The 24,776-nt window shown below is 34.4% G+C and overlaps 2 protein-coding genes across 2 annotated transcripts in view; both read left to right on the top strand.

Moving 5' to 3' along the window:
• Positions 1 to 24,776, top strand: part of LOC136030933 (uncharacterized) — a 243,472-nt gene that overhangs the window by 125,736 nt on the left and 92,960 nt on the right. The gene's annotated exons all lie outside the window — the stretch shown is intronic.
• Positions 1,556 to 17,664, top strand: LOC136030932 (uncharacterized). Its single transcript, XM_065710040.1, has 2 exons — positions 1,556 to 1,791; positions 14,816 to 17,664. The coding sequence occupies exons 1-2, from the start codon at positions 1,560 to 1,562 to the stop codon at positions 15,394 to 15,396; spliced, it is 813 nt and encodes a 270-aa protein (XP_065566112.1). The 5' UTR covers positions 1,556 to 1,559; the 3' UTR covers positions 15,397 to 17,664.

Below are 24,776 nucleotides of genomic sequence, written 5' to 3'. Positions count from 1 at the left end.
TACCTATTATATACCTATTATATACCTATTAATACACCTAATATACCTATTAATATACCAATGCATTAATATAATAGGTATTAATGGTATGGCGCTTTGCTGAAAACTATATTTGTCTTGAACAATCTCGGTTCAGGAACTTAGGGGTTTAATTTCCAAACTGATGCAGCGAAAATAAAATTTTCTGTATGTTAATGATCGCTTTGCCGAGAGACTTAAGGTTTGAAGGACCTATCTTTTTGGCCCTTTCTGAGCCCCATGTGACCCACTAGGCTTTTTTTCTGCAGTTCCCCCTTGGTTCAGGAACTTAGGGCTAATATAATAGGTATTAATGGTATGGCGCTTTGCTGAAAACTATATTTGTCTTGAACAATCTCTGGTTCAGGAACTTAGGGGTTTAATTTCCAAACTGATGCAGCGAAAATAAAATTTTCTGTATGTTAATGATCGCTTTGCCGAGAGACTTAAGGTTTGAAGGACCTATCTTTTTGGCCCTTTCTGAGCCCCATGTGACCCACTAGGCTTTTTTTCCGCAGTTCCCCCTTGGTTTTTATTGGTATACTAATATACCTATTAATATACCAATGCATTAATATAATAGGTATTAATGGTATGGCGCTTTGCTGAAAACTATATTTGTCTTGAACAATCTCGGAAGGAACTAATAAAAATAAACCGAATATCTGATATTTAATGCTATTAATTGTTCAAACCTTATCAGCTCAAGATTTTATTTTACTGTAATTTTATTTTTATTGTCAATATTGTTATAAGTACAAACATTTATAATGTAATTCGGTCTCAGTAAAGCGCCAATGACACAGTAGGCCTTAGACTTTCGCAGTTAGGGAAGGCAGTAGCCCCCCTAACTGCGTAGCCCCCCTTGTTTGCAGTGATTTTTGATTATTTGAAGCTTGATTAGCATATTCAATTTATGTTTTTCTCATTTTAAGAAATTTCTATTCATTTACATTAGTAGCCCGGTGTCAGTGTTTAATCAAGGTGAGCGTAGGAAGCAAGACTGTATCTTGATAGCAGGACTGATTGAAGCAAGACTGCATTTTGATGGAGGAAGCAAGCGTATAAAAGAATTTTACAGTAGGCATTAAAAATGGGTTTTTATGCATTTTTTTTACTTTTTATAAGTCAAACAAAATTTCGGGTGTGTGTTCAAACCAGGCACCTCGTCCTAGATTTGGCATTGATAGGAAGGTAAGGTAAAAGGTAAGGTAAAGAATACACCACTGGACATTCTACTCCCTATCCGCGGTGCTGATCTCTGTTCCATGGCCCTTATGCCAGGAAGTCCATTACGGCTTTAGGACCCGCCATCCTGTGCTTTTACACACCCTTCCTGTTTACCTTCCTCAAATTTTCCAGGTACCCATTTAGAGCTAGGTTGACTCTTGCTGAGTTTACAAGTCCCTCCACTGACCTCTGTTCCTAACCAAAAAACCAGCGACACCAAGACTAGAACGCATGTTCTCAAGGCTAGCTCCTGTCGAACCCTTTCCCTTGATGGAAGGTCAGTTATTAAATTCGGAGTAATTTCAGGTTCAATGAGTATACAAGACATGACAACTAAGCCTACATTGCCAAAACGACCTGCTGATCCCCAGCTCGATAAAGACTCAAATTTAGTATCGAAATTATTAGCAGCTACGCCTTTGTATTTGTACCATGGGAGCGTCGTTCCACCAGGATTCTTCAGTGGCATGCTTCGTCAGCTGTCAAGCAGTTTGGCAGCAAATGAACAAAAAAATAGCTATGGCCTCACAGCTGAGCATTCAGGTATATATGAACCACATATGTGCATAAGTTGCTAGACGACCATATGGCATGCACCGTTTTTTTTTTTTTTTTTTTTTTTTTTTTTTTTTTTTTTTTTTTTTTTTTTTTTTTTTTTTTTTTTTTTTTTTTTTTTTATGTGTTTATGTAAAATTAATTATAGCCTGCTTAAAGACAAAATACTAGTAATTTGTCAGTTTTGCTATTTTCGAAAAAAATTCTCGAAGGTACCCAATCCAGCTTTTTTTCAAAATTACATTGTTTAGTAGGGTAGAAACACTAATTACTACCATTATTTGTTTTGGGGACCCAAAAGTAAACTTATCCTTAGGATATTATTATAACCGTACCCCCTATAGGAGCATAAAACTTTTGTTATGTTTTGCATATTTTCTTATATTTGATACATTTTTGTATATTTTGGTACATCCTAATATCTACCTTAGTTTTATACCCAAATAGCCAAAATTTTCCCATCAGAATCCAGCTTTCTTTCCACGGGTTGTACTGAGTTGTTTTAGATAATTTTTTACATTTTCGTAACCCTCCAAAAATGTCTTGGTACATTCCAAAACGACCTGAAACATAAGCTGTAATCAGCTTCAAATTGCAAAATATAGAAATTAACTATTAAAGCTCCGAGGACATCAAATCACAAGTATTTTTTCCCTAAACCTATCTTGGGTCTTTTTGCACATGGAAAACCACAATTTTCGGATTTTTATTTTGGCTGTTGCAAACTAAGAAGTTTTCAGACAGTATCACATTTTTGCCAGCGTTGCCACGTTAAACAGTCAAAATTTAAAACTAATCAGTTAAATTAAAAAACACTTTTGTCGGTGAAAAATGAACAGTCTGTTGATTCTGAATGAAAATTAAACCTTGAAAGTAGAACTACTCTTTCTTAAGCTGTTTGGTTCCATGTGTTTTTCTTTATTTTTTCCTGATTTTGACCAACGTTTCTTGTTTTCAAAATATTACGCCCACTATTGCCAAAAACAGCATAACTGTACATGGTTGTATTTCTGAAAAAATCGGATTCCTAATTGTTCAAATCCTTTGAGACACATATAGTTGTACAAGTTCCCACTTGACCAATTCACACAAAAAAGTTCACTATCATTGTCCTTGGTGCTTTGAATTGCTTTTTAATAGCGAGAACTATTACTATATAAAATGCCAATTTTTGTGGTCAGCTACACAATGTGCTCTGGTGAGGACAATCTTTGTATGTAAATGTATAATGTACAAAAGCATGTTTGAAAATAATACAATTTAATAAAATATAATTAAAAAATATAATTTTAGAAAAAGTTCAAGAAAATTAATCCCCAGACTAAAGTATAAATAAGAATCTGGGATCTGCTTAAATTTCTTGAGTTCTTAACTTTTTATTTGATACTTTAGCTGCGGTCGTAAACAAAAAGGGCCATGAACTGAGAAGTGATAAAATCTATGTTCTCCGGTTTATCCTACTGCTATAAAAACAGTGATCTTTATCTAGTTTTATTTTGTGGTTTAGAAGCCAAAGCAAAATATCTTACAAAAAGTCTTACAAGTTTAAAGCCTTATCTGGTTGGAGTAATTCAAATAAAGAGATCCAAAAGTTTTAATTTAGGTAGTAACACTGATAACAAAACGAGTTTATCACTTGTTGATAGCGTTAATTTTTGAATGTGTGGTTATACTAAAAAATTAATCAGGATTGAAACATAAAAAACACCAGTAATAATAGTACCACTGTAAACACGTTTCTACAGTTCAAATTTTTAGCAATAATTTTGTGTGTATGCTCAGAAATGCTGTTTATGAAGTACTGGTTGCCATAAATTTTCGGATCTGCGATTTTCGCTGTGAAATTCTAAAATGGGCTGGATTTTTCTGAAAATGGACACCTAAGAACAATTACACCCTCCAACAACTGTTGACAACAGTCTTGCAACATCTCGCAGAAACATATTCGCTTCTTTTCAAAATCGTACTAACAATTGATTGAAAACCGATTAAAAGGCACTTTATGTGGGTTGTACACAAGTAGTTCAGAGAACTGTTTGACAATATATAAGACAGTAATAAGACGATTTAATAACACAATGTTATTGAATATACTCAGTTCAACCGACAGTCAATCCCCTTTTTGCCCTCTGAAGCTCGCTTTTGTAAGGTGGCAATGTTAATTCAATTTAAAGAGGGTGCTTAGAATTTTCTATATGAGTTTTTCGTCATTTTCTTTTAGGCTCGTCCACAAATTTTCCTTGAAGGTTCCAAATACTCCGAACTTGTAAATTAAGTAACAGTTAAAGAGTGGATGGGTACTGGGATTCCTCCACCTGAACACAATTAATGTTTAGAGTCAAAATTCAAAGTCTAATAATTTAAGTCAGAGGTTGATATCGGGGGCGGGGAGCCCTAAAAAATACCAAAATACCTTATTAAAAAAAATATTTTCAATGTGATTGGAATCGCTGTGATATCATAAAATTATAAATTGAGCTTAAATAAAACAAAATGCGAATATTTCGGGCAAAACCTTTGCTCAAGCGTCCCAAACAAAAAAGAAGTACAAAATAGACAAAACTGTAGTACAAAAAAGAATAAAACTGTAGATTGAAGCTTACAAAACAAAATGAAAAGACAAACCTAAAAAGTATTTACATAAACAACATATAACATGTGCAGATGAAGGAAACTGAAGAAAAAAGTCTAGGGATATTGAAAAGTAAACTAAACTTTCACTGAAGGATTTATCACAGACAGCGCAGTAGCGCTGCCTAAGCAAAGAGCAAAATGCCTTCCATGTCTTGTTAAGAAAAATTTCGCCAAGCCATTTCGTATGGAATAGCTAATCGAAGAAACTTCAAATAGGGCTCATCTGACTGGAAATTAGAAGTCCTAGTGCCCTTTTTAAGATTAAAATTTAATTTCAGGCAGTCAACCTCCTCTCATTCCCTTTTTCGCTACCTGGCTCTCCATAGCCCCAAAGTCATTCTATCGAAATTTTCAGATAGGCATTTAGTTCCAAATAGTCAAAAGGTCCAACATGACATGACCCCAAAACCCTGGGACAAAAGTCGTAAAGAACGTAAGTTGCCCATTACTCACAGATGAGTTTTATAACGGGAAAGGGGTATTCTTTTATCCATGGTGCCTGATAAGCTTTAATCTTTTAGAGATCATTCTTTGGGCCAAGAAAATTATATATTCTGTTGATAGTAAGGAGTAGGTCTTAAAACTTTCCAAAAAACTATTTATTCGTTATTAGTTGTATTTTGATTAAGCTGTTCGCTCTGCCAGATTACTGTTCACTATGGCACAAGGGATTCAGTTGAAACTTTAAGGGATTATTTTAGGATCACGTCGATTTATAGTTTTGAATTGGGGAGAAGGCAGAAGCAAATCGATGTACACTGTGGATTCTGGTCAGAGCCTCCTGGTTAAGGTTTTAGTCCATGATAAATCGATTGACTATCTTATAATTTCCATTTCTTGCCATTTTTATCCTCTTTGGTGAAAATTGATGTATGATACCACTATATCGCTGAAAACGCATTTTGCTGTAGCATCACCTCCTTTGTTAGTTAATATGGGCATTACAGGTGGTGATTCCCATTAAATCAGCCCTCTTTCATCATTTTACAGCCCCTTGTCCGACAATATCACCCCTGGTCAAAAAAAGGAGACGCATCCGCACTTCCCATGAAAAAAAGTGATTCGGCACGTTGTTCAATGGAGGAGGGGGTAACTCTACTGCATAAGGCTTTTATATGATAACTTAATTTTAATTGACACGATGTTCGGTCAAAAGTTCAGACAACACGTGATTGAAATATATTTTTGAAGCAGCGGTATATTCAAAAGAGCTTAGATAGAATCCAGAGCAAAGAGTATCTTTGTAATTCTGAATATGGAGAAAATGAAAGAGGGATTACTTTTAATGTCAGGGCTTTATAGAGCCTGTTGTAGCCAAAGATATATTTATATGGAAAAGGCTCACCGAAACTCTGAAGAAAGATTAAAGAGCTGTAAAAATAGCATGGATTATATTCAATCGGAGCTTTATTCAGCGACCATTTGATGTACCGGATCATTTTCTAGGGTTTTTGTTACTATTGAGCCGGGTCGCTCCTTACTACAGTTCGTTACCACGAACTGTTTGACCATTTGATGTACCGGATACCCTTCTTTTGGAAGCAGTCTCCAGATAGCTTTTTTTAACCTCTTTTACAAGGATCCAACCGTAAGAAAATATTGGCTAAAAAAATTATAATTTAAAATTTGGGTCCGACGGACTCCCATGTAATATTATTACATATTTAAGGAGTCACCATAAAGAAGGGATGGTTATAGAAAGTTGAGGACTGATTTCTCTTTTTATTCTGCTACTTTCCAGAAATTAGAATTCGAACTTTTGGTTGTTTTTTTTCAATTGTGTTTATTTATATTTGGCCTAACGGAGTTGATAGTGTTTGTGATTGCGCTTTGAGAATATTAAGCTTGAATTTTTTTTCTTTTTTGCCTTAAGCAGCAAAGATTTCAGCTCAGATACAAATTCCTCAAAATCTCTTGAAATTCCCTTAATCAAGCTTTGTCACTTTTCTTAAATTATTGAAGAAAGTTTTTTCAGAGTGAAGTTCTACTCTTAATTTCGCTAGAAAACCAGCGAAACATGTTTTTTCTTTTGTTTAGACAGTAAATTAAAAAACTTTAATTACCTCTTTCAAGGTCTTAACTCAAACTTTCAAAAGAAATAAATTATAAGAAACATAGTTTTTTATTCTATAATCTGACAACCCAATAGACATCTTAATCAAACAGTTCGTGGTAACGAACTGTAGTAAGGAGCGACCCGGCTCAATAGTAACCAAAACTCTAAAAAATTGAATTTTAATATCAATAGCTACATCAAAAGAATCGCATTTTAATGCTGATTTTAAATATATATGTTTCATCAAGTTTAGTCTTACCCATCAAAAGTTACGAGCCGGAGAAAATTTGCCTTATTTAAGAAAATAGGGGGAAACACCCCCTAAAAGTCGTAGAATCTTAACGAAAATGACACCATCAGATTCAGCGTATCAGAGAACCCTACTGTAGAAGTTTCAAGCTGCTATCTACAAAAATGAGGAATTTTGTATTTTTTGCCAGAAGACAAATCACGGGTGCGTGTTTATTTGTTTGTTTTTTTTTTTCTTTTTTTCTTTTTCCCAGGGGTCATCGTATCGACCAAGTGGTCCTAGAAAGTCGCAAGAGAGCTAATTGTAACGGAAATGAAAAGTTATAGTGCCCTTTTTAAGTGACCAAAAAATTGGAGGGCATCTAGGCCCCCTCCCACGCTCATTTTTTTTCCAAAGGTCAACGAATCAAAATTTTGAGATAGCCAGTCGAAAAGCATAGTCGAAAACCATAATAACTATGTCTTTAGGGATGACTTACTCCCCCACAATCCCTGGGGGAGGGGCTGCAAGTTACAAACTTTGACCAGTGTTTACATATAGTAATGGTTATTGGGAAGTGTACAGACGTTTTCAGGGGGATTTTATTTTGTTTGGGGGTGGGGCTGAGGGGAGGTGACTATGTTGGAGGATCTTTCCTTGGAGGAATCTGTCATGGGGGAAGAAAAATTCAATGAAAAGGGCGCAGGATTTTCTAGCATTACTATAAGAAAACAATGAAAAATAAACATGAAAACGTTTTTTCAAATGAAAGGAAGGAGTAGCATTGAAACTTAAAACGAACAGAGATTATTACGCATATGAGGGGTTCTAAAAATACTTTAGCATAAAGAGCGAGGTATTTAGGAGGAGATAAATACCTCGCTCTTTATGCTAAAGTATTTTTAGTAGTTTTCAACTATTTATTCTACGGCTTTCTGATTCAGGGGTCATTCTTAAAGAATTGGGACAAAACTTACGATTTAGTGTAAAGAGCGAGGTATTAACGAGGGTACAAACCCCCTCGTATACATAATAAAAATATAAGATTATGAAAGTTTGTTACGTAAGTTAATTCTTAAGTTACGTATATTATTTACTAATAAAAATGTTCGTTAAAAATTAAAAGTTCTAGTTGCCTTTTTAAGTAACCGAAAAATTGGAGGGCAACTAGGCCTCCTTCTCCACCCCTTATTTCTCAAAATCGTCTGATCAAAACTAAGAGAAAGCCATTTAGCCAAAAAAAAGAATTAATATACAAATTTCATTTTAATAATTTATGTGCGGAGAGCCAAAACCAAACATGCATTAATTCAAAAATGTTCAGAAATTAAATAAAAAAAAACTGATTTTTTTAGCTGAAAGTAAGGAGCGACATTAAAACTTAAAACGAACAGAAATTACTCCGTATATGAAATGGGTTGTCCCCTCCGCAATCCCTCGCTCTTTACGCTAAAGTTTGACTCTTTGCCACAATTCTACTTTTTAAAACAATGAAAAGCTTTAGCGTAAAGAGCGAGGGATTGCGGAGGGGACAACCCATTTCATATACGGAGTAATTTCTGTTCGTTTTAAGTTTTAATGTCGCTCCTTACTTTCAGCTAAAAAAATTAGTTTTTTTTATTTAATGACTTTTAAAAGGCTTCTTCCAATTCATCTGATAGTCTTTAAGTCAATTAAGGATAAGTGAATGTAAATCAATAAGAAAATTGAGAGAAATGAGAAACAAGTCGAAAAAAATCGCTAATTTTAGGCATAAGCGATTATGAATACTACTTCTCCATCCCACCTTGTTCTGAGAACATGGAAAGTTATTTACTAGTACAATGATAAATAAAGCTAGGAATCAATGGGATACTAACACATTTGTTTTGAGCCTGGATACTGCTGCTTCAATCTGTAATATAAACGATTCAGTACCCCCCATGAATCTCGTCAATACTAATCTTAAATCCCCTACTAATCACAGAAGGAAATTCTGCTTTATTTAGATTTGACCCCTGGAAATGCCCAGGGACACGACCAGTGGCCTTCATAACTCCTAATCACTGCAGAAAGTTCCATTAACTTGATTCTAACACGGTATCGAAGTTCATGGGTTCCTGTATTTAACGATTGTTCAGAAGGCAATGGGTCCAAATCCTCCCAAAAATAAGTTTAAAAACCCATATTATGATATGCATCGATGTAAAAAAAAATTCCATAATTCAAAAAAATCCATAATTATTATAAATATTAAGAACTAATTTTCAACTGTCAAACAGTTCGTGGTAACAAACAGTAAGTAAGGAGTGGCCCGGTTCTATAGTAACCAAAACTCTAAAAAACGGAATTTTGATACTAATATATACATTAAAAGAATTGGATTTTTATGTTTATTTTAAATAAGTTTCATCAAGTTTAGTCTTACCCATCAAAAGTTAAGAGCCTGAGAAAATTTGCCTTATTTTCAAAAAAGGGAGAACACCTTCCTCCCCCCCCCAAAAAAAAAAAATCATGAAATCTTAAAGAAAATCACGTCATCAGATTCAGCGTATCAGAGAAGCTTACTGTTGATGTTTCAAGCTCCTATCCGCTAATAAATGTGGAATTTTGTATTTTTTTTTTGCCACAAGAAAAATCACGGATGCGTTTTTAATTGTTTTTTGTTTCGTTTTTCCCCGGGGGTAATCATATCGATCTAGTGTTTCTAGAATATCGTAAGATAGCTCATTCTAACGGGAATTAAAAGCCCTAGTGCCATTTTAAAGCGACCAAAAAATTGGAGGGCAGCCAGGCCCCCTCCCACACTCATTTTTACCCAAAGTCAACGGATCAAAAAGGGCAGCAAATTATGAACTTTGCCCACTGTTTACATATAGCATTGGTTATTGGGAAGTATACAGACGTTTTCATGGACGATTTTTTCTGATGGTTCCATGGTTGAAGGAGGGGTTAATTGAGAGGGTCTTTTCATAAATGAATTTATCATGGGGGAAGAGAATTTTCATGAAGGGGGTGCTTGATTTTCCAGTATTATATTAAAAAAATATTCCGAAATAAATATATAGAAAAAAACAATTTTTTTAACTGAAAGTAAGGAGCAACATTAAAACTTAAAACAAACAGAAATTGTCACGTATATGAGGGGGCTCGTCCTCTCCTCAATACCTCGCTCTTTACGCTAAAATATTTTTAGTAATTGCAAAAAAGCTATTGATTCTAATTAGACGGCCTTTGGGATTCAGGGGTCATTCTTAAAGACTTGGAACAAAATTCGAACTTTAACGTAAAGAGCGAGGTGTTGATGAGGGGGCAAATCCCCTTATATATGTAATAAAAATATACGAATTAAGAAGTGTTTTATGTAAATTTATTACCAGTAAAAACGTTCGTAAATAAAATTAAAAATTCTAGTGGCCTTTTAAGTAACCAAAAAAACTGGAGGGCAACTAAGCCCCCTTCCCCACCCCTTGTTTCTCAAAATCGTACGATCCAAATTTTGAGAAAGCCATTTAGCCAAAACAGTAAAAAAAAAATATAAAAATTTCGTTTTAATTATTCATGTATGGCGAGTCAAAATCAAAGCTGCATTAATTCAATGCTTTCAGAAATTAGATTAAAAAACAAGCTTTTTTAACTAAAAGTTAGGAGCGACATTAAAACTTAAAACGAACAGAAATTATTCCGTATATGAATGGGATGTCCGCTCCTCAACACCCGCTCCTTACTCTAAAGTTTGACTCTTTCTCACAAATCTACTTTTTAAAACCATAAAAAACTTTAGCGTAAAGAGCGGGGCGTTGATGAGGGGACAGCTTCTTTCATGTGCGGAACAATTTCTGTTCGTTTTAGTCGCTCCTTACTTTCAGATAAAAAAAAAGCTTGTTTTTTTAAGCAATAGACCCAATCTGATAGTATTTATTATGATCAAGCTGAATCTCAAGTCAAATTTTCTCTCAGATTCTTAGTTATTACTACTATTCTTAGATCTATTCAACTGAAAATGACACCCAAAATTACATGGACAGAAAAAATCATGCTTCCCAAATATAAAAAAAAAGAAAAAAACAACGACCTTTGAGTTCTTTTAAGGAATCATCTATCTGAAAACAGTTTTTTTGGGGGGAGGAAGAAATAATAAAAAAAAAGATTTGCTTGATAATTTGCGTAAGAAGTGATCAGAAATAAAAAAAATATTTTGAGGGGCAGGCAAAATTGCCTCTCACTTTTTAAATGCTTGCTGCCATAGTTCACAAAACACAATCAAACCTACAACCAATATCGGAAGCCAACTAGAGCCACTTCTTTCTCGTTTCCTAATTACTTTTAACACAATTAGGGTAACTTACTGACATCAATTTTGGCATTTCACCAGTTTTTATCTTGCAATATTTCTCTGGGAGATACAATGGTATCAACGTTTTTTTTTAAGTAGCAAGGGGGTCTTGCAGACCAATTGCAATAACTTTTCTCAAAATGTTCCCCCATTTACCATTTACTCTGTCAGAACCGTCTGTTTGGAGGCTCTCCAGTAACAGCATCTGTTAGTTGACTTGTCTTGAACTTTTCTCCGCCTAGCCAACAAATTAGCCTGGGGACCCATGTCCGAAATGGCTTTATTTTCTTCTGCTAAAGACAGTCAGAGATTAATAATCAGGCCCTATGCTGACTTATTTTAAAGTGGTTGAATAAAGTGTCTAAGATGTAAATTTTTCGGAAACTCAATTGAGTGTGACCAGTAATGACATTATTAGAAATTCAGATTTGAACATAAAATTTTGTAGGATTACTGAAAGCATTCCCTCGTAATAAAAATTGCTAAAAATTTGGTTATTGTAATTGTTGCCACAATTCAGTAGAACGTAGTCTTTCTACCATAATAAGCGAAGGTGAAATAAAAACTACAACTACTACTGCTAACAGCTCACCGCAACACCAAGCTGCCAGAGGCCAACACAGCTACGCACGCTCCTCCTCCATCCCAATCTATTCAAAGCCGCCCTCTTTACACCCTCCCAGGAACTTCTCATGATTGATTTATTTATCTCCATGTTTTTTTGTTTTTGTTTATTTTTTGTTTTTGTTTGTTTTTTGTTTTTGTTTGTTTCTTAAGATAGTTTATCGGCTATCGGGTATTGAAGAAGCCCATGAACCAAAACAGTTGAAGTGCAACAATTATAATTAAATTCGGAGTACTTGGACACTCAGACTAATGTTGCTCTCCTGACTTCGTTTTAATTAATTGTGACCGGTTAGTACAATCATGAAAGCCAATCGTAAAATCTGGTAAAAAACCATAAACAAGTTTTATTTAAGAAAATTTATTTTCAAGTTTATTTAAGAAATCAATTTATTAAATCAAGTTTATTTAAGAAAACTAGTGTACAAAAATAAAAAAATAGATAGCATAATTGTAAATTATATTGGGTTATTAGCATAAAATTTGCAGGTAGTTTTTTTTTAATTTTTAGATACACTTGCTTGTAATCCGTTACCCGAGTTTAAGGTATGAATCCCCCCAAAATTTAAACTTTCCATTTATCCATCGGTTACACATTTAAGACTGCAATATGGAATATATCCCATTAGTCTACTTTTCAGCGACAATCATGTCTGTTGACATGACTTTCAGAATAAATTCATATGGCTAAATATGAATTTGGGCATAAAATTGTTAATTGTTGGCTTTCTTTAAGTAGAAATGAAGCAATGACTTACCGTCAAAGATAAAATTCCATTCTAAAACCTTTGCAATTAGTGATGATGATAAGAAATAGAAAGGATCCATCTAATGATAATCTAATGATAATAGGGATCCGCAAATGGTTTTCGTGACGTCTGAGGACAATGGACATTAAACAAATGCTGCCATCTAGAATCATATATAAATACAAAGATTATTTCAATAATTTTGTCATACTGAAGGCACATAGAATATTTAAAATTGAACTGACATGCCATGAAAAAGGAAATAAATCTTTAAAACAAAGAAGTATTCATTGGAGGGGTTAGAGGGATTGAGCCCTCCCCCTCGAAATATTTGTCCGTCTCGGAAAAATGTAATAAAAAGGCATGAAACCATATTTTTGATGCATTTTTAAAGTTTTTATGTGACCCCCCTCTAAAAAATCCTAGCTATAGCACTGCTTCTTTGAAAACTTATAAAACTTTTGAAAACTTTGAGAACTTTGAAAACTTTAAAGGTAAATACAATATTTGTAAGAGACTTAATTATTCCATAATTATATCAATTTGTAGAGTGTTTTCCCAAAATTTACCTATTTTAAACACGGAGTTATGTGAAAATTTTGTGATACAAATAGCCAAAAAATTTTGACCGAAATTATGTTGTCAATATAATGGAGCATAATGGCATAACGTACAAGTATATCGTTGTAAAGTGGATTGTTTTCCTTCTTATGGAAGACGTTTCATGGCGTTCTACTTAACGTGAACTGTTTAATAACAAATGGAAATACCTTTTGGAAAGACTTCGAAAAAAAAGAATAAGACTGGAAACCTGTCCTTTCTACTGGAAAACTGTGTAATATTTTCAAAAACACAGGCGCTTTTCATATTTTTCCACTATATTGGAACTAAACACCAAGCTATAAAGTTTTTCGAGTAAGTTATATTGTCAAAATACCAGCAATCCACATTTAATATTACGAAGCACATTGATAGAATCAGTTCACCCTCATTTTTCACAGAAGACAATCCACTCATTTACTCATTGTTGCAAATTGGGAGTGGAGCAGGCTAGGAGAACTTCCCCTATATTTTGAAATTACTTTTTGTTATTTCCATTGAAAATGTAGAAAGTATCTCCCCTCCCCACCTAGATAATCTAAATAATTTTTATTGTATATCAATTTTAAAGAAATCTTTTTATCTTGCCTTTTTTGCATGCTGACCAATGGTCTGCGTAGCACAGGTACCGATCTCCTGATTTTCTGCCTTCAGCTGGGAGTGCAATACGTGGTTGGGAGCAAATCATTCGATGCTTCCCTTTTTTTCCCCAAATTTCCTCCGTTACTGATTTAGAGCTGGGTTGACTGTGGCTGAGGTTACAGAGTCAAACCATTGACCCCCGTTCAAACCAAATAGCCAGTGACCCCAAGACTCGAAGCATTTCCTGAAGATTACAAGTCTAGCGTACTAACAAATCGGCTAAGAAGTTTATAGTTAAAACTGGAAAGAGCTCCTTACCTCTCCTTTATATGTGAATTGACACCTCAGAGCTTACTATCCCAGGATTGCTTGTACACACAAGCAATATCTATCAACAATTGAACACATCGTTTTTATACAATCCTAGAAAGGGCTTATGCCAGATTTGCCTGTCACTCGCTCGGCCTATCTGTCTTGGCTTTTTCTACAATTAGGCGCTTGATGCCCACAACTACTTGATTTTAATTCGAAATCAACAGACTATTTGGCTATTTTGCCATATCTTAAGGGTAAACCTTATAGTATTACCGAAACCCAAACGCATTTTTCCTATTTTCTCTTTCCATTAGAACCAAGTACGGAATTGCCATTCTTATTCAAAGCACCAAAGACATCAAAAATTAAACATTTTTGTCTACTAAATTCAACTTATATTTATTCATACCTGATGCTCGTGATTTTCCATGACTTTTCTTTTGGTTGCTTTAAAATGATAAAGTTTTCAGGGCAGTACCATATTATCAGCAGTGTTGCTCCGTTGACCTGTGAAAGTAAATAAGGAAAACCTAATCGGTTAAATTTGACTCTTTCTTTGTCCGCGAAAATTCAAACAATTACTTTATGAAAACTCATAACAACAACTACAATGTTAATATAAAGCAACACCTTATTTTTTAACTTATTGGTTTTGTTTATCTCTCCCCCAGTTTTTTTTTATTTTTTGCCTGCTACTGCTTAAATACACATGTGATCTGTTTTAATTCACTTATTTATTTAAAATATAAATATAGTTGTGTCGTTTCGGTGTAACTAATTCAAATTTCATTTTCGCCTTCCTTGGTACATCAACTTTCCATTGCAAGATATATAACATGTTAGTAATTCCAGTTTATCTCGACAAAACACGTCATAAAAATTAATTCAATATTAATTTTCAATTGCAGGTAATCCAGTCCCTCATTGTCCTAGGATTCCTTTTTCACACTATGGCTATGCATCCCCACCAGTGAATCCCTCTCCTGTCCAATCAACGGCAAGCAGAAAGTTTGATATACGGTCATTAGTTCAAACAGAGTCAGATTCTACAGAACAGAGTCGCAAACGTCATGCAGAACCCACGGTGTCACCTGTACCAAAAAGAGTAAAAACAGAAATCCCATCTAGCTTTCCTGTTCAGTATCCAATGCAAAACTTGTTTGATGCTGTGAGAAGTCAAAGCAATCTAAGTGATGCTCAGCTTAGATTTATTCAGCAGCAATTGCATCTTAGTTCCCTTTATCAGAATACCCTTCTGGCGCAGCAGAACCTAGCCAGTCAAATGGATCCAGCTATGACGCTGATGCAGCAGCATTCAGATGCTTGGAGAAGGCATACACCAACAGGTAGTTCAAACGTAGCTCCTACTAAAGACCCGTTGGATTTGACAGGCCATCTCCAAAAAGAACAAGATGATCAAAAAGTGGAACAGAATGAGAGGCAAGAGGAAATAATTGAGACCAAACAACACGAAGACAACGAGCGATAGACGGTGAAATGATCTGTAATAACAATATCAGATGGCTTTGCACTCTAAAGATTGTAAAGATTTACCATTCCAACAAATTATTTTGGCATTTAAATCCCATTCTGAAACAACTTGAACACGTGTTCTATAAAATATATTGTAATTTTTATTTATCAGCAGAGTCACTTTTGTATATATTTATATGTGACCATAGTTTTATGTGTGCACTACTATACAGTTTGCACTAATATATAAATAGTGCCAAACATAACGAAGAAACTATTGAAAATGATTGGTAAACCAAATTGTGAGCTAAGTCAATGTTGCCACATGAGGTACATTTGTGTCACTTTTGCACTTTTGTAAGGTGCTCCCGGATCGAGTTCATCAAATCAGCGTGTTTTTAAGGTGGATTGATTTTGGGGCATTTTTATTCCAGAAATGTTCCATTCGGCGCGTTTTTGCTTTTATGTCTGGGCAATCTCATGTCGTGCATCTGATATCACTGAGCCAATTGCAAATTAATTTCATAGAACCAATTACTTATAACTTAAAAGGAAGAAGACGGAGTCTCAATTTGTATGCTGCTTGAAATTTCAGCTGAATTCAGCTGACATTCAGCTGAATGTAGTTTGGCTCAGGGGCAAATTTAGCACCCATAAAATCAGTGATTGTTTTCATCATGGTTATTCTTTAGATGTTGTCACTGTTTTTTGTTTTTTTATGAAAAGATATCATGCGTTTAATATTGTAAATGTGTTCATATCGTCTGTTAAATCAAAGCTAAGAAACACTAAAAGAGAACCAGTTGTATTGTTTTTATTTGAATTTCTTCAAACGCAGTAGATATTTTCTAGCAGTAGATATAAAAATCGGGATTTAGCTCTAAAGCAAAGTAATTTGTTTTTTACAAAAAAAAAATTTCATAAACTAAAGCAAAAAATAAATTAAGCATCTGTAATCTTTTTGAAATTATTAAAGTCTTTTTTACTGTTTTTTTTACTATTATTGTCATTTTCTTGTGGGGTGTTTCTGGTAATACTAAGGAATTACCGTCTAGGAGTTTGGTTATGGCCATTTTTTTTTTTTTTTTACTGGCTTAACTATCTTCAGAATTATTGGGCTGGCTTGATATTGATGTCTTACAAATGGTGGAGTAATCTGTCTCTCCAGAAATTGCCTTTCCTTGTTTTTCTAGATTTGCCACTCAGTATGAGTGAACTTGAAGCAGTAATAAACCTAGTTTTTTGGGGCTATTTGTCTCTTCGGAGATAGGAAACAATGTGATTGTCTAAAATCCGTCACAAAAATTAGCAAGAGCAATCAAAAGGCAGTTTATAAAACATAAGTAGGGACTGTTGTTTCTTTTTTATTTGAGTGTATTCCAGATGGATATTTACTGTTCAATTTCTATTTACTGCATATTCAATGCGAATTAAGTGTGAACCTGGAAAGGCTTTTAAACTAAAAGTTTGATACACATTATAATGATTATTAAAATTTGAATATTTTTAATGGGTAATGAGTAAATAAAAAAAAACACCAATTCTCATATTTTTTGTCTCACCTCCATATTCCCAATTTGATGTTGATTGCGCAGAAGCTAATGCACTGAAGATGCTACTTAGCCATGTTCGTAGAAATTTAATGCAAATACAAAGTCAACTTTTGTCGTCCCGAAGTTAGTTCGCTCTCACCTGGATCGAAAAATGAAATTTTGTTAAATACCAAGTGCTTTTTTTCGAACCTGGAATGCCATTTTTTGTTTTTAACTGTTGAGAATTCAGGTGTATACTTTGTACTTAGCCTATCTTTTTTTGCGTGTTCTTTTTTTTGTCCCACTTTCCTCCAGTGGCACTAATGAATAAAAAAACTACTTTTAAGAATTGAATACAAGTAAATGCCATCTAAACCTTAAAATCAACAAGAAAACTTTATTTTTTTATCATTAACAGACTGGAAACGCTGTTCTAACATGTTCTCACATTCATTCTAGACTATTTTTCTTCACTCAAAAACTCAAACTCCCTGCTCTAGTTCAGTAGCGGTATTGGGCCTCATAATTTGGGGGAGGGAGTAAAATAAAAGGAAATTAATGTCAGAAAAACCGGAGAGGGCATAATCACCTCATCTCTACCTGACCTAGAACCCCCACAGCTCAAGGCCATAACTCACCCTATCTTACGAGCATATTTACAAAGTGATGTTGAAAGTCGGGAAACATATATACCTGTTCTTTACTTATTCTTCATATTTCAGTTTCCCTTTCAATTAAACTTTTAAAAACTGCTTGTGATTAAGCTTTAGCCTATCGTAATTAGTGCCATTATGGGTTTTAAAAAGTATTATCAGTCCTAAAGTACTTTCGACTTGTTTTTCCCCCTTCTTTTACAGAAATACCTGGTTTTAACATTGCCGTATTTTATATTTTAGCTCAAAAGCTTTTATTATCTAGTCGTTTCTTGCGTTATTAATGACAATCTTTGACGTTAAGTGTGAAAGGAAAGAATAATCTTGAAAATTATAGCATTGTATGTCCAGCTAGACAAAATAGACTTGTTGTTTAAAGATTATCTTTCTTGTAATAAAATGGTAGGTAAAATAAGAATGATTGTACAAAAAAAAACGTCACATAATATCAATATGCAAAGGAGACAAATTTCCAGTTCAAGAAGGTATGACTTTATGGTGTTTTGTTATTTAAAGCTTTGCTAAGAATATTTGAATACTGGCTTTATTCATGTATATACCAAGATTGCGCTTGTTCTGCAACGTTGTGTTGCTCTGCAACAAGTTAACGCTTGTTCTGCAACTTAGCAGGTTTTTTTTTAGTGTCGTTACATTAAATGTTGTCGATACATACCAAAAATGGAAAAAAGCCAGATTCCCTTGGCTTTTTTGCGAAAATTGGGCTACTCTTTCATTTTTCCCTGGGTTACATTCTGCAAATAAATTCTTCTTTGAAATGACTAAAATGAAGTGAAAAAAAAATATCTGCCCTAGCTCCTCTAGTATGCTGTCACTAATCCCTGTAAGTTTGAATCTTGTCCCCCAGATGTTCTTTTCCAGATCTTCTATCGTATCAAAAAACTCGGGTATTTCAAATTTCCAAAAAAAATGAGAAAATCATAGCAGCCATAGATAGATTCAAAGTGATCTGTTGACTTTCGATTAATGGTAATACAAGCCGGGTTTCCGTCTAAAGCTTTTCTTATTGCATTTTAATTCCATTTTGCGTGAATGGTCAGCCTCCCGAACCTCAAGCCAATCATTTTGTCCAAAAGCATCCAATACAAATTTTGAGTGAGCGATTTTGCTCAGAGTAGCTGATAGGTTCGCAAATTAAGTCTTTGAGGATCAAAAGCGCATAACACAGAGAATGAACTTGCGGCTACAAAGCAGAATAAAGAAATCGAGAGTAAAATTAAAGAAAAGCTCAAAAACTCGAAAAGCTAAATAGAAAAGCTAAAGGCTAAAAATTAAAGAAAAGCCAAAATTAAAAGCGCATAACAAAGAGAATGAACTTGCGGCTACAAAGCAGAATAAAGAAATCGAGAGTAAAATTAAAGAAAAGCTCAAAAAATCGACTTTGCAGACCGCAGCTAATTTTCACGCGAAGTTTCCAGTTGAAACAATGGTTTGTGAAATACATGATGCAGTACATGTTAATTACTGCATAACCAGCTGTATAATTGCACAGCTATGCAATTACAGTCCTAACGGGAATCAGTAAGTCCTGAAGATAGTTTTCTTATGGTACTAAATTAATATTTAGTAATTCTTAGCTGAATAACCAGATATTTCAAATGCTTTGTCTTTTGACACTTGGCCCTGTTTAAGTGTCTTTTGAGCATCAAGCCTGTCACAAACAAGGAGATGTTGGGCATTTTTCTGGTTCCACGAATCGAATCAGTTAATATTTTTGTACATATTTTAATAGAAAATTCAAATACAATAATTCGTGTTCGTTTTAAGTTTCATCCCTCACTCTTTGCTTCCATCAGCAAAACTTAGATGCAAGATTTATCGATGAAGCAAAAAAAAAAGAGCAGATATATATCCCACCACAATGATAATCTTGGTCTACATTGTTCTGCTAGACCTTTCTTTGAGAGCAGCTTAGCAAACGGGTTCTGGTAACTATCCCAGTTCTGAAATATCACATATGACCTTTGTACCAAACAGTGATGCTGTGTAAACGAAAACAAAAAGAAAAGTGCGAGTAACTATTAATTATCTGTACAATGAATATACATAATATATATTATTTATCCAACATATTCAATGTGTTTAATATTGAATTATCTCTTTTTCCAATGTTGTCATTATTTAGAAGAGATCTTCACGCCTTAGCTGAGTTTTTAAGTGATGTTGATGCAATTTGAATTAATGTTTGGCTGAATAACACCAAAACTTACATAATAAGTTTAAATAGCCCAAAGAGCTAAAATACAGATTCTATGGATTCATTCAGTTATCTAAGTAATTCTAATATGCAAAAAATTATATTTATTTGTGGAGATTTTAATGCCCACAGCCTTTTGTGGGGGATAAACCATCTTTATTAGCTGGCAAATTTATTGAACGTTTGATCTCAGATAATACTGAATTAGCAATATTACAACATGTAATATTGTAACTACATGTAACTAACATGTAATTACATGTTTTTAATACAATAATTTGGCCCACTTGGCCAAATGACTTGTGGCTATAGTTATGTTTCAGTAATTGAGTCTAGGATGATCAAAACATTAAAAATCTAGTTACTCTTTGGATCTGGCTGATCTAAAATACAATCAGTGTTGGCCGATCAGATATTATAAGCTGTTGGCCTGTTTTACGGCGAGCCAAAATTGTTTTTTATGTTCTTCTGTGCACTAGGAATCGCTTGACTCAGGAACTCCCGAATATAAAGTTCAGAAGAAAAGTCTTTTGGTTTAATTTTAAGTTTAGTAAACCAATATTTCTAATAGAAAAGATTTCTCGGCTTTCTCACTCCTTCCCCAAATGTAAAATTTGAATTATCCCCCTCCCAAATGCCAAAAATGGAGGGGCAACTCCCACCAAAATTCTTCAGAACTATTAATTTGACTCAACCCACCCAAAGCTCTCACTGAGAAATCGCAGGTATGTTGTTTTGGTAACCTGACTTACAAAGTGTCTTTTGATTTACCTTGCAACTCAACAGTGAAAAAATAACTTCCACAGAAGTAATTGCACAAAAACTTTTGGTGGAAATATTTGTTTGGGCCCACCTCATCCCCCCATCGATAAAAAAAATTGAACCCTCCTTATTCCCAATTATTCTTTGGAAGTTTAATATCTCAGGAATAAGCTGTTCCTGATATATTAGATGCGCTATTTCAATAGACTCGGTAGAATACTTTCTTTCAGTTTACCTCGCTACTTCATTGTACATGTGTTCTAAGCTCAACTGAAGCTTATAACACAAAGCATTAGATAGACCTGGAATAAAATACTACTTATACCCTTCCTCAATTCTGTGCTATCTCTTAAGTTAAAATTTTAGTTCCGCAAGACCCTTCAGTCATCTCTAGAAGTCTCAATCCGGTCCCCCAAGTCGTTTCCGAGATATTTCATATGCTCTATCAGATAAAAAAAATACAATTCTTTCCAATTGAAAGTAAGGAGCAATACTAAAACCTAAAAGAACAGAAATTATTACGTATATGAGGTTTTAGATTGTAATATAAAGTTTGTTCGTATTTTTAAAAAAAGCTTCTTATGGTTCTAACTAAACGACCCTTGTGTTTCAGGGGTCGTTCTTAAGGATTTGGGGCAAAATTTAGCGTAAAGAATGAGGTGTTGAGCAGGGTAACCTCATCCTCTACGTAATAATTTCTGTTCATTTTGAATCTTAATGCTGCTCCTTACTTTCAGTTGTAAAAACTTGTTTTCTATTGAATTTCTTATCGCTTTTTAAACAATACGAAGATATCTGGCACCACCTCCACTGAAATCCCCCTCACCCTTTTAAACAATTCAATCCCAGTGAAAATTTATCTGGGATACTTACCCTTAATATCTCCAAGTGTAAAATTGAGTCGGAAAAGAGAAAGCATGACATGTAGATTTCGTATAGGAATTCTGGCAAATTCTCTCTATGTAAAATTTACCCTGATAAATTCGCCTTCTGGAAAATTCTCTTCTCATAAAAAATATTCCCCGCGGAAAAACCCCGGCTGAAAATTCAACTCCCCCCCCCCCATGAAGAATGTATGCATAATTCCCCATAGCAAATACTATACTTAAACAATGGATAAATTTTACAACTTAACCACTTTTCCCCTGGGGCTGTTGGGGGTCATGTTATCTCCAAAGCATAGTTATTGAGCCTTTAAACTATGCTGGACAAAATGGCTATCTCAAAAACTTGATCTTAATATTTTGGGGGAAAGGGCATAGGAGGGGACCTAGTTGCCCTCCAGTTCTGGATCACTTGAAAAGCGCACCACGACTTTTGATTTCCCTAGTAATAGGCCCTTTCCCAATATTCTAGGACCAGTTGGTCGATACGAGCACCCATCGGAAAAACAAACAAGTAAACACGCATCCGTGATTTCTCGTTTTACAAAAAATGCCAAATTCCACATTTTTGTAGATAAGAGTTTCAAACATCCGCAGTCGAGCTATCTGATACGCTGAATCTGATGATGTGATTTTCAATAAGGTTTTTTGACTTTTAAGGGGTGTTTCCACCCTGTTTTGAAAATCATACAAATTTTTTCACGCTTGTAGCCTTTGATGAGTAATACTAAACTTAATGAAACTTGTATATTTGGAATCAGAATAATAATTTGATTCTTTTGATATATCTGTTGGTATCTGAATTCCGTTCTTTAGAGTTTCGTTCACTATTGAGCCAGGTCACTCCCTACTTGCAGTTCGTTACCATGATCTGTTTGATTATTGTAACCTAGGTATGCTTGTTCGATCTTTATCCGAAAATTTTTAGCTATTACCTTTGGTGGTTAGACGGATGTCAGCAGAAATACAACACGGGTCCTCCAACCCCTTTTTGCCCTAAAAAGGACACTATAACTTCAAATATCAAGTCAAGAGGGACCCTCCAATTTTTTACAACTATTCCCTCCACACGAAGTTGCTCCACACAGAAGCTTAAACTCCCAAAGTTCACTCTATACTCTCTCAATTACACCATTTAATATTAAAGCTTCAGAGCTCTCTCAATTACACCATTTAATATTAAAGCTTCAGAGAGGTAACGCAAAAAAGCTTTAGGCCGTAGAGGGGAAAATAAACATACAAAAGTGGGATTTTAGTTTTCGTCAATGAACCCTTTCTTTGCCTTTTAAATGAATTTAAACATCCTCCTTGCAATGCTAGCCACTCACCCGAGATCTTTCCTTGATTATTGCCAAATTTTCAAAAAGCTTTAGTCGAAAGAAAAGTCCTGGAATGTAGGATGGGTTTAGAATCAAAAAGGTTACAGATTGTCGGAATCCATTAATTTTAAAACTACCATTAAAATGTCTTTTAAACTGTCATTTTAAACATTTATTGAGCAATAGCTACTATCAAAGCCTAGTAAAGCGTCATCAGGACACAAGAGACTTTGAGTTAAGGATTTTCACCTCACCTCGAAGCTTCACAGTTCAAAGGTGAGAAGGGGATTTCACAGCGATCAATACGGCTTAATTGCCTCTTGTACTTTTCTTTAGGAAATTGGTCTCATTTATGCCATTCGTTAGGTGGAAAAATCGAAGGAAAACTAATCTTGTGGTTTTTTGGAAAATAAACGAAGCTTAACAGTTAAAATAATAAGGTACAACTATGGCTTTTGCAAGAGACAACTCAAAGTGACTTATGTTATATAACAGTAAGGATAGTTTGTTTTGCCTATCATTATGTTTAAAAGTGCTTTGTAAGTACAATTGGTGATTTTTTAGGGATTTATCTTCGAGATGTTTTTTGTGACGTTTTATTTCTTCGAGGCATTTTTTCTGTATGACATTTTTTTCTTCAAGGTGTTGCAAAGCTTCGACGTTGTTTTCTCTTCTGACCTTTTTTTTTCTTCGGGGCGTTTTTTAACTTCGAGACGTTTTTCTTCATGACATTTTTTTTATAACATCGACACGTTAATTTTTTACTTCGAGACGTTTTTTCTTCATGACGTCTTTTAGTTTCAAGACGTTGTTTATCTTTGTGGCGTTTTTTCTTCAAGAAATTTTTTTAATTTCGAGACATTTTTCTTCTTGATGTTTTTCTTTTCTTTGCGACATTTTTCTTCAAGATATTTTTTTCACCATGACATTTTTTTCTTCGTGAAGCTTTTTTAACTTCGAGATGCTGTTTTTTCTTCTTGACTTTTTTTTCTTCGCGATTTTATTTTCGTGACATTTTTTTTTGTAACTTCGAGAAGTTGTTTTTTCTTCATGATGTGTTTTTTCTTCGTGAACTTTTATTTAATTCGAGACAAATTTTCTTCGAGATGTTTTTTTAACTCCGAGACGTTTTTCTTCATGATATATTTTTTCTTTGTGACGTTTTTTCTTCAAGATGTGTTTTTTTTTCGAGGCATTTTTCTACCTGACGTTGTTTTTAACTTCGAAACGTTGTTTTTTCTTCGGATATTTTTAGTGACATTTTTTTAAATTTCGAGACGATGTTTTTTTTTCGTGACGTCTTTTAATTCGAGACGTCTTTTCTTCGAAATGTTTGTTTTTTCAGACTTTTTTCTGGACATTTCTTAGAAAATGAGGAGGGGGGGTATTGGGCACAGTCATACTAATACGATATCGTTTCTATCCTTTTCTTGATCAAACCCAGAAAAAAATATTTTAAGGGAAGATATACCCTTTCGTAATCGTAATCCGTATTCTAACAATAATCATGTTAAGGTTCGGGTTCAAAAATAATCCTTGAACTGACTTTAAAAATTTGAGAAAATCTAAAAGGGAAGCAAGTGAATTGTAAGATCCGGAACCCTGGAACCAAAACATGTCACGCAAGTTGGACAAAGATCAGTTTTTGACAACCAGGGCTTCCCCGCTTGACTAGAGGGCCCTTAACTTTAATAAGCCACGACAAAATACATAACAAACACCTGTATCTTAAGGAAAACTTTTGCATAAGTAAAAAAAAAGCATTCTCTATTGCATATGGATTACAAAGATCCCCCCTAATCAAAACAAGTCACACGAGATTACGTCATCGTCAATAAATTTAACAAGTCATGTAACTCCTTTTACGTAAAAATACCTGCGTCTTGCAGAAGTTTTTATAAAAAGTGTCTGGATCACGATTCGGGGGGAAGGGTTGTTCACCCCTTACACTCCTTCTATAAAAGTCACTTTTTCCCTGATAAGACCTTGAAACTTCTTCAGTAGGGTTCTCTTGTATGCTTAATCTGGTGG

This window comes from Artemia franciscana, chromosome 9 (genome assembly GCF_032884065.1).
Source record: "Artemia franciscana chromosome 9, ASM3288406v1, whole genome shotgun sequence".
In the NCBI taxonomy this organism is placed as follows: Eukaryota; Metazoa; Arthropoda; class Branchiopoda; order Anostraca; family Artemiidae; genus Artemia; species Artemia franciscana.
This window is presented reverse-complemented; position numbering and strand designations above follow the sequence as displayed.

Excerpts from the sequence above, each read along its gene's own strand:
- LOC136030932 (XM_065710040.1), top strand. The coding sequence starts at position 1,560 with ATGAGTATACAAGACATGACAACTAAGCCTACATTGCCAAAACGACCT. Across the intron at positions 1,792-14,815 it reads CCTCACAGCTGAGCATTCAG|GTAATCCAGTCCCTCATTGT; the intron begins GTATATATGAAC and ends TTTCAATTGCAG.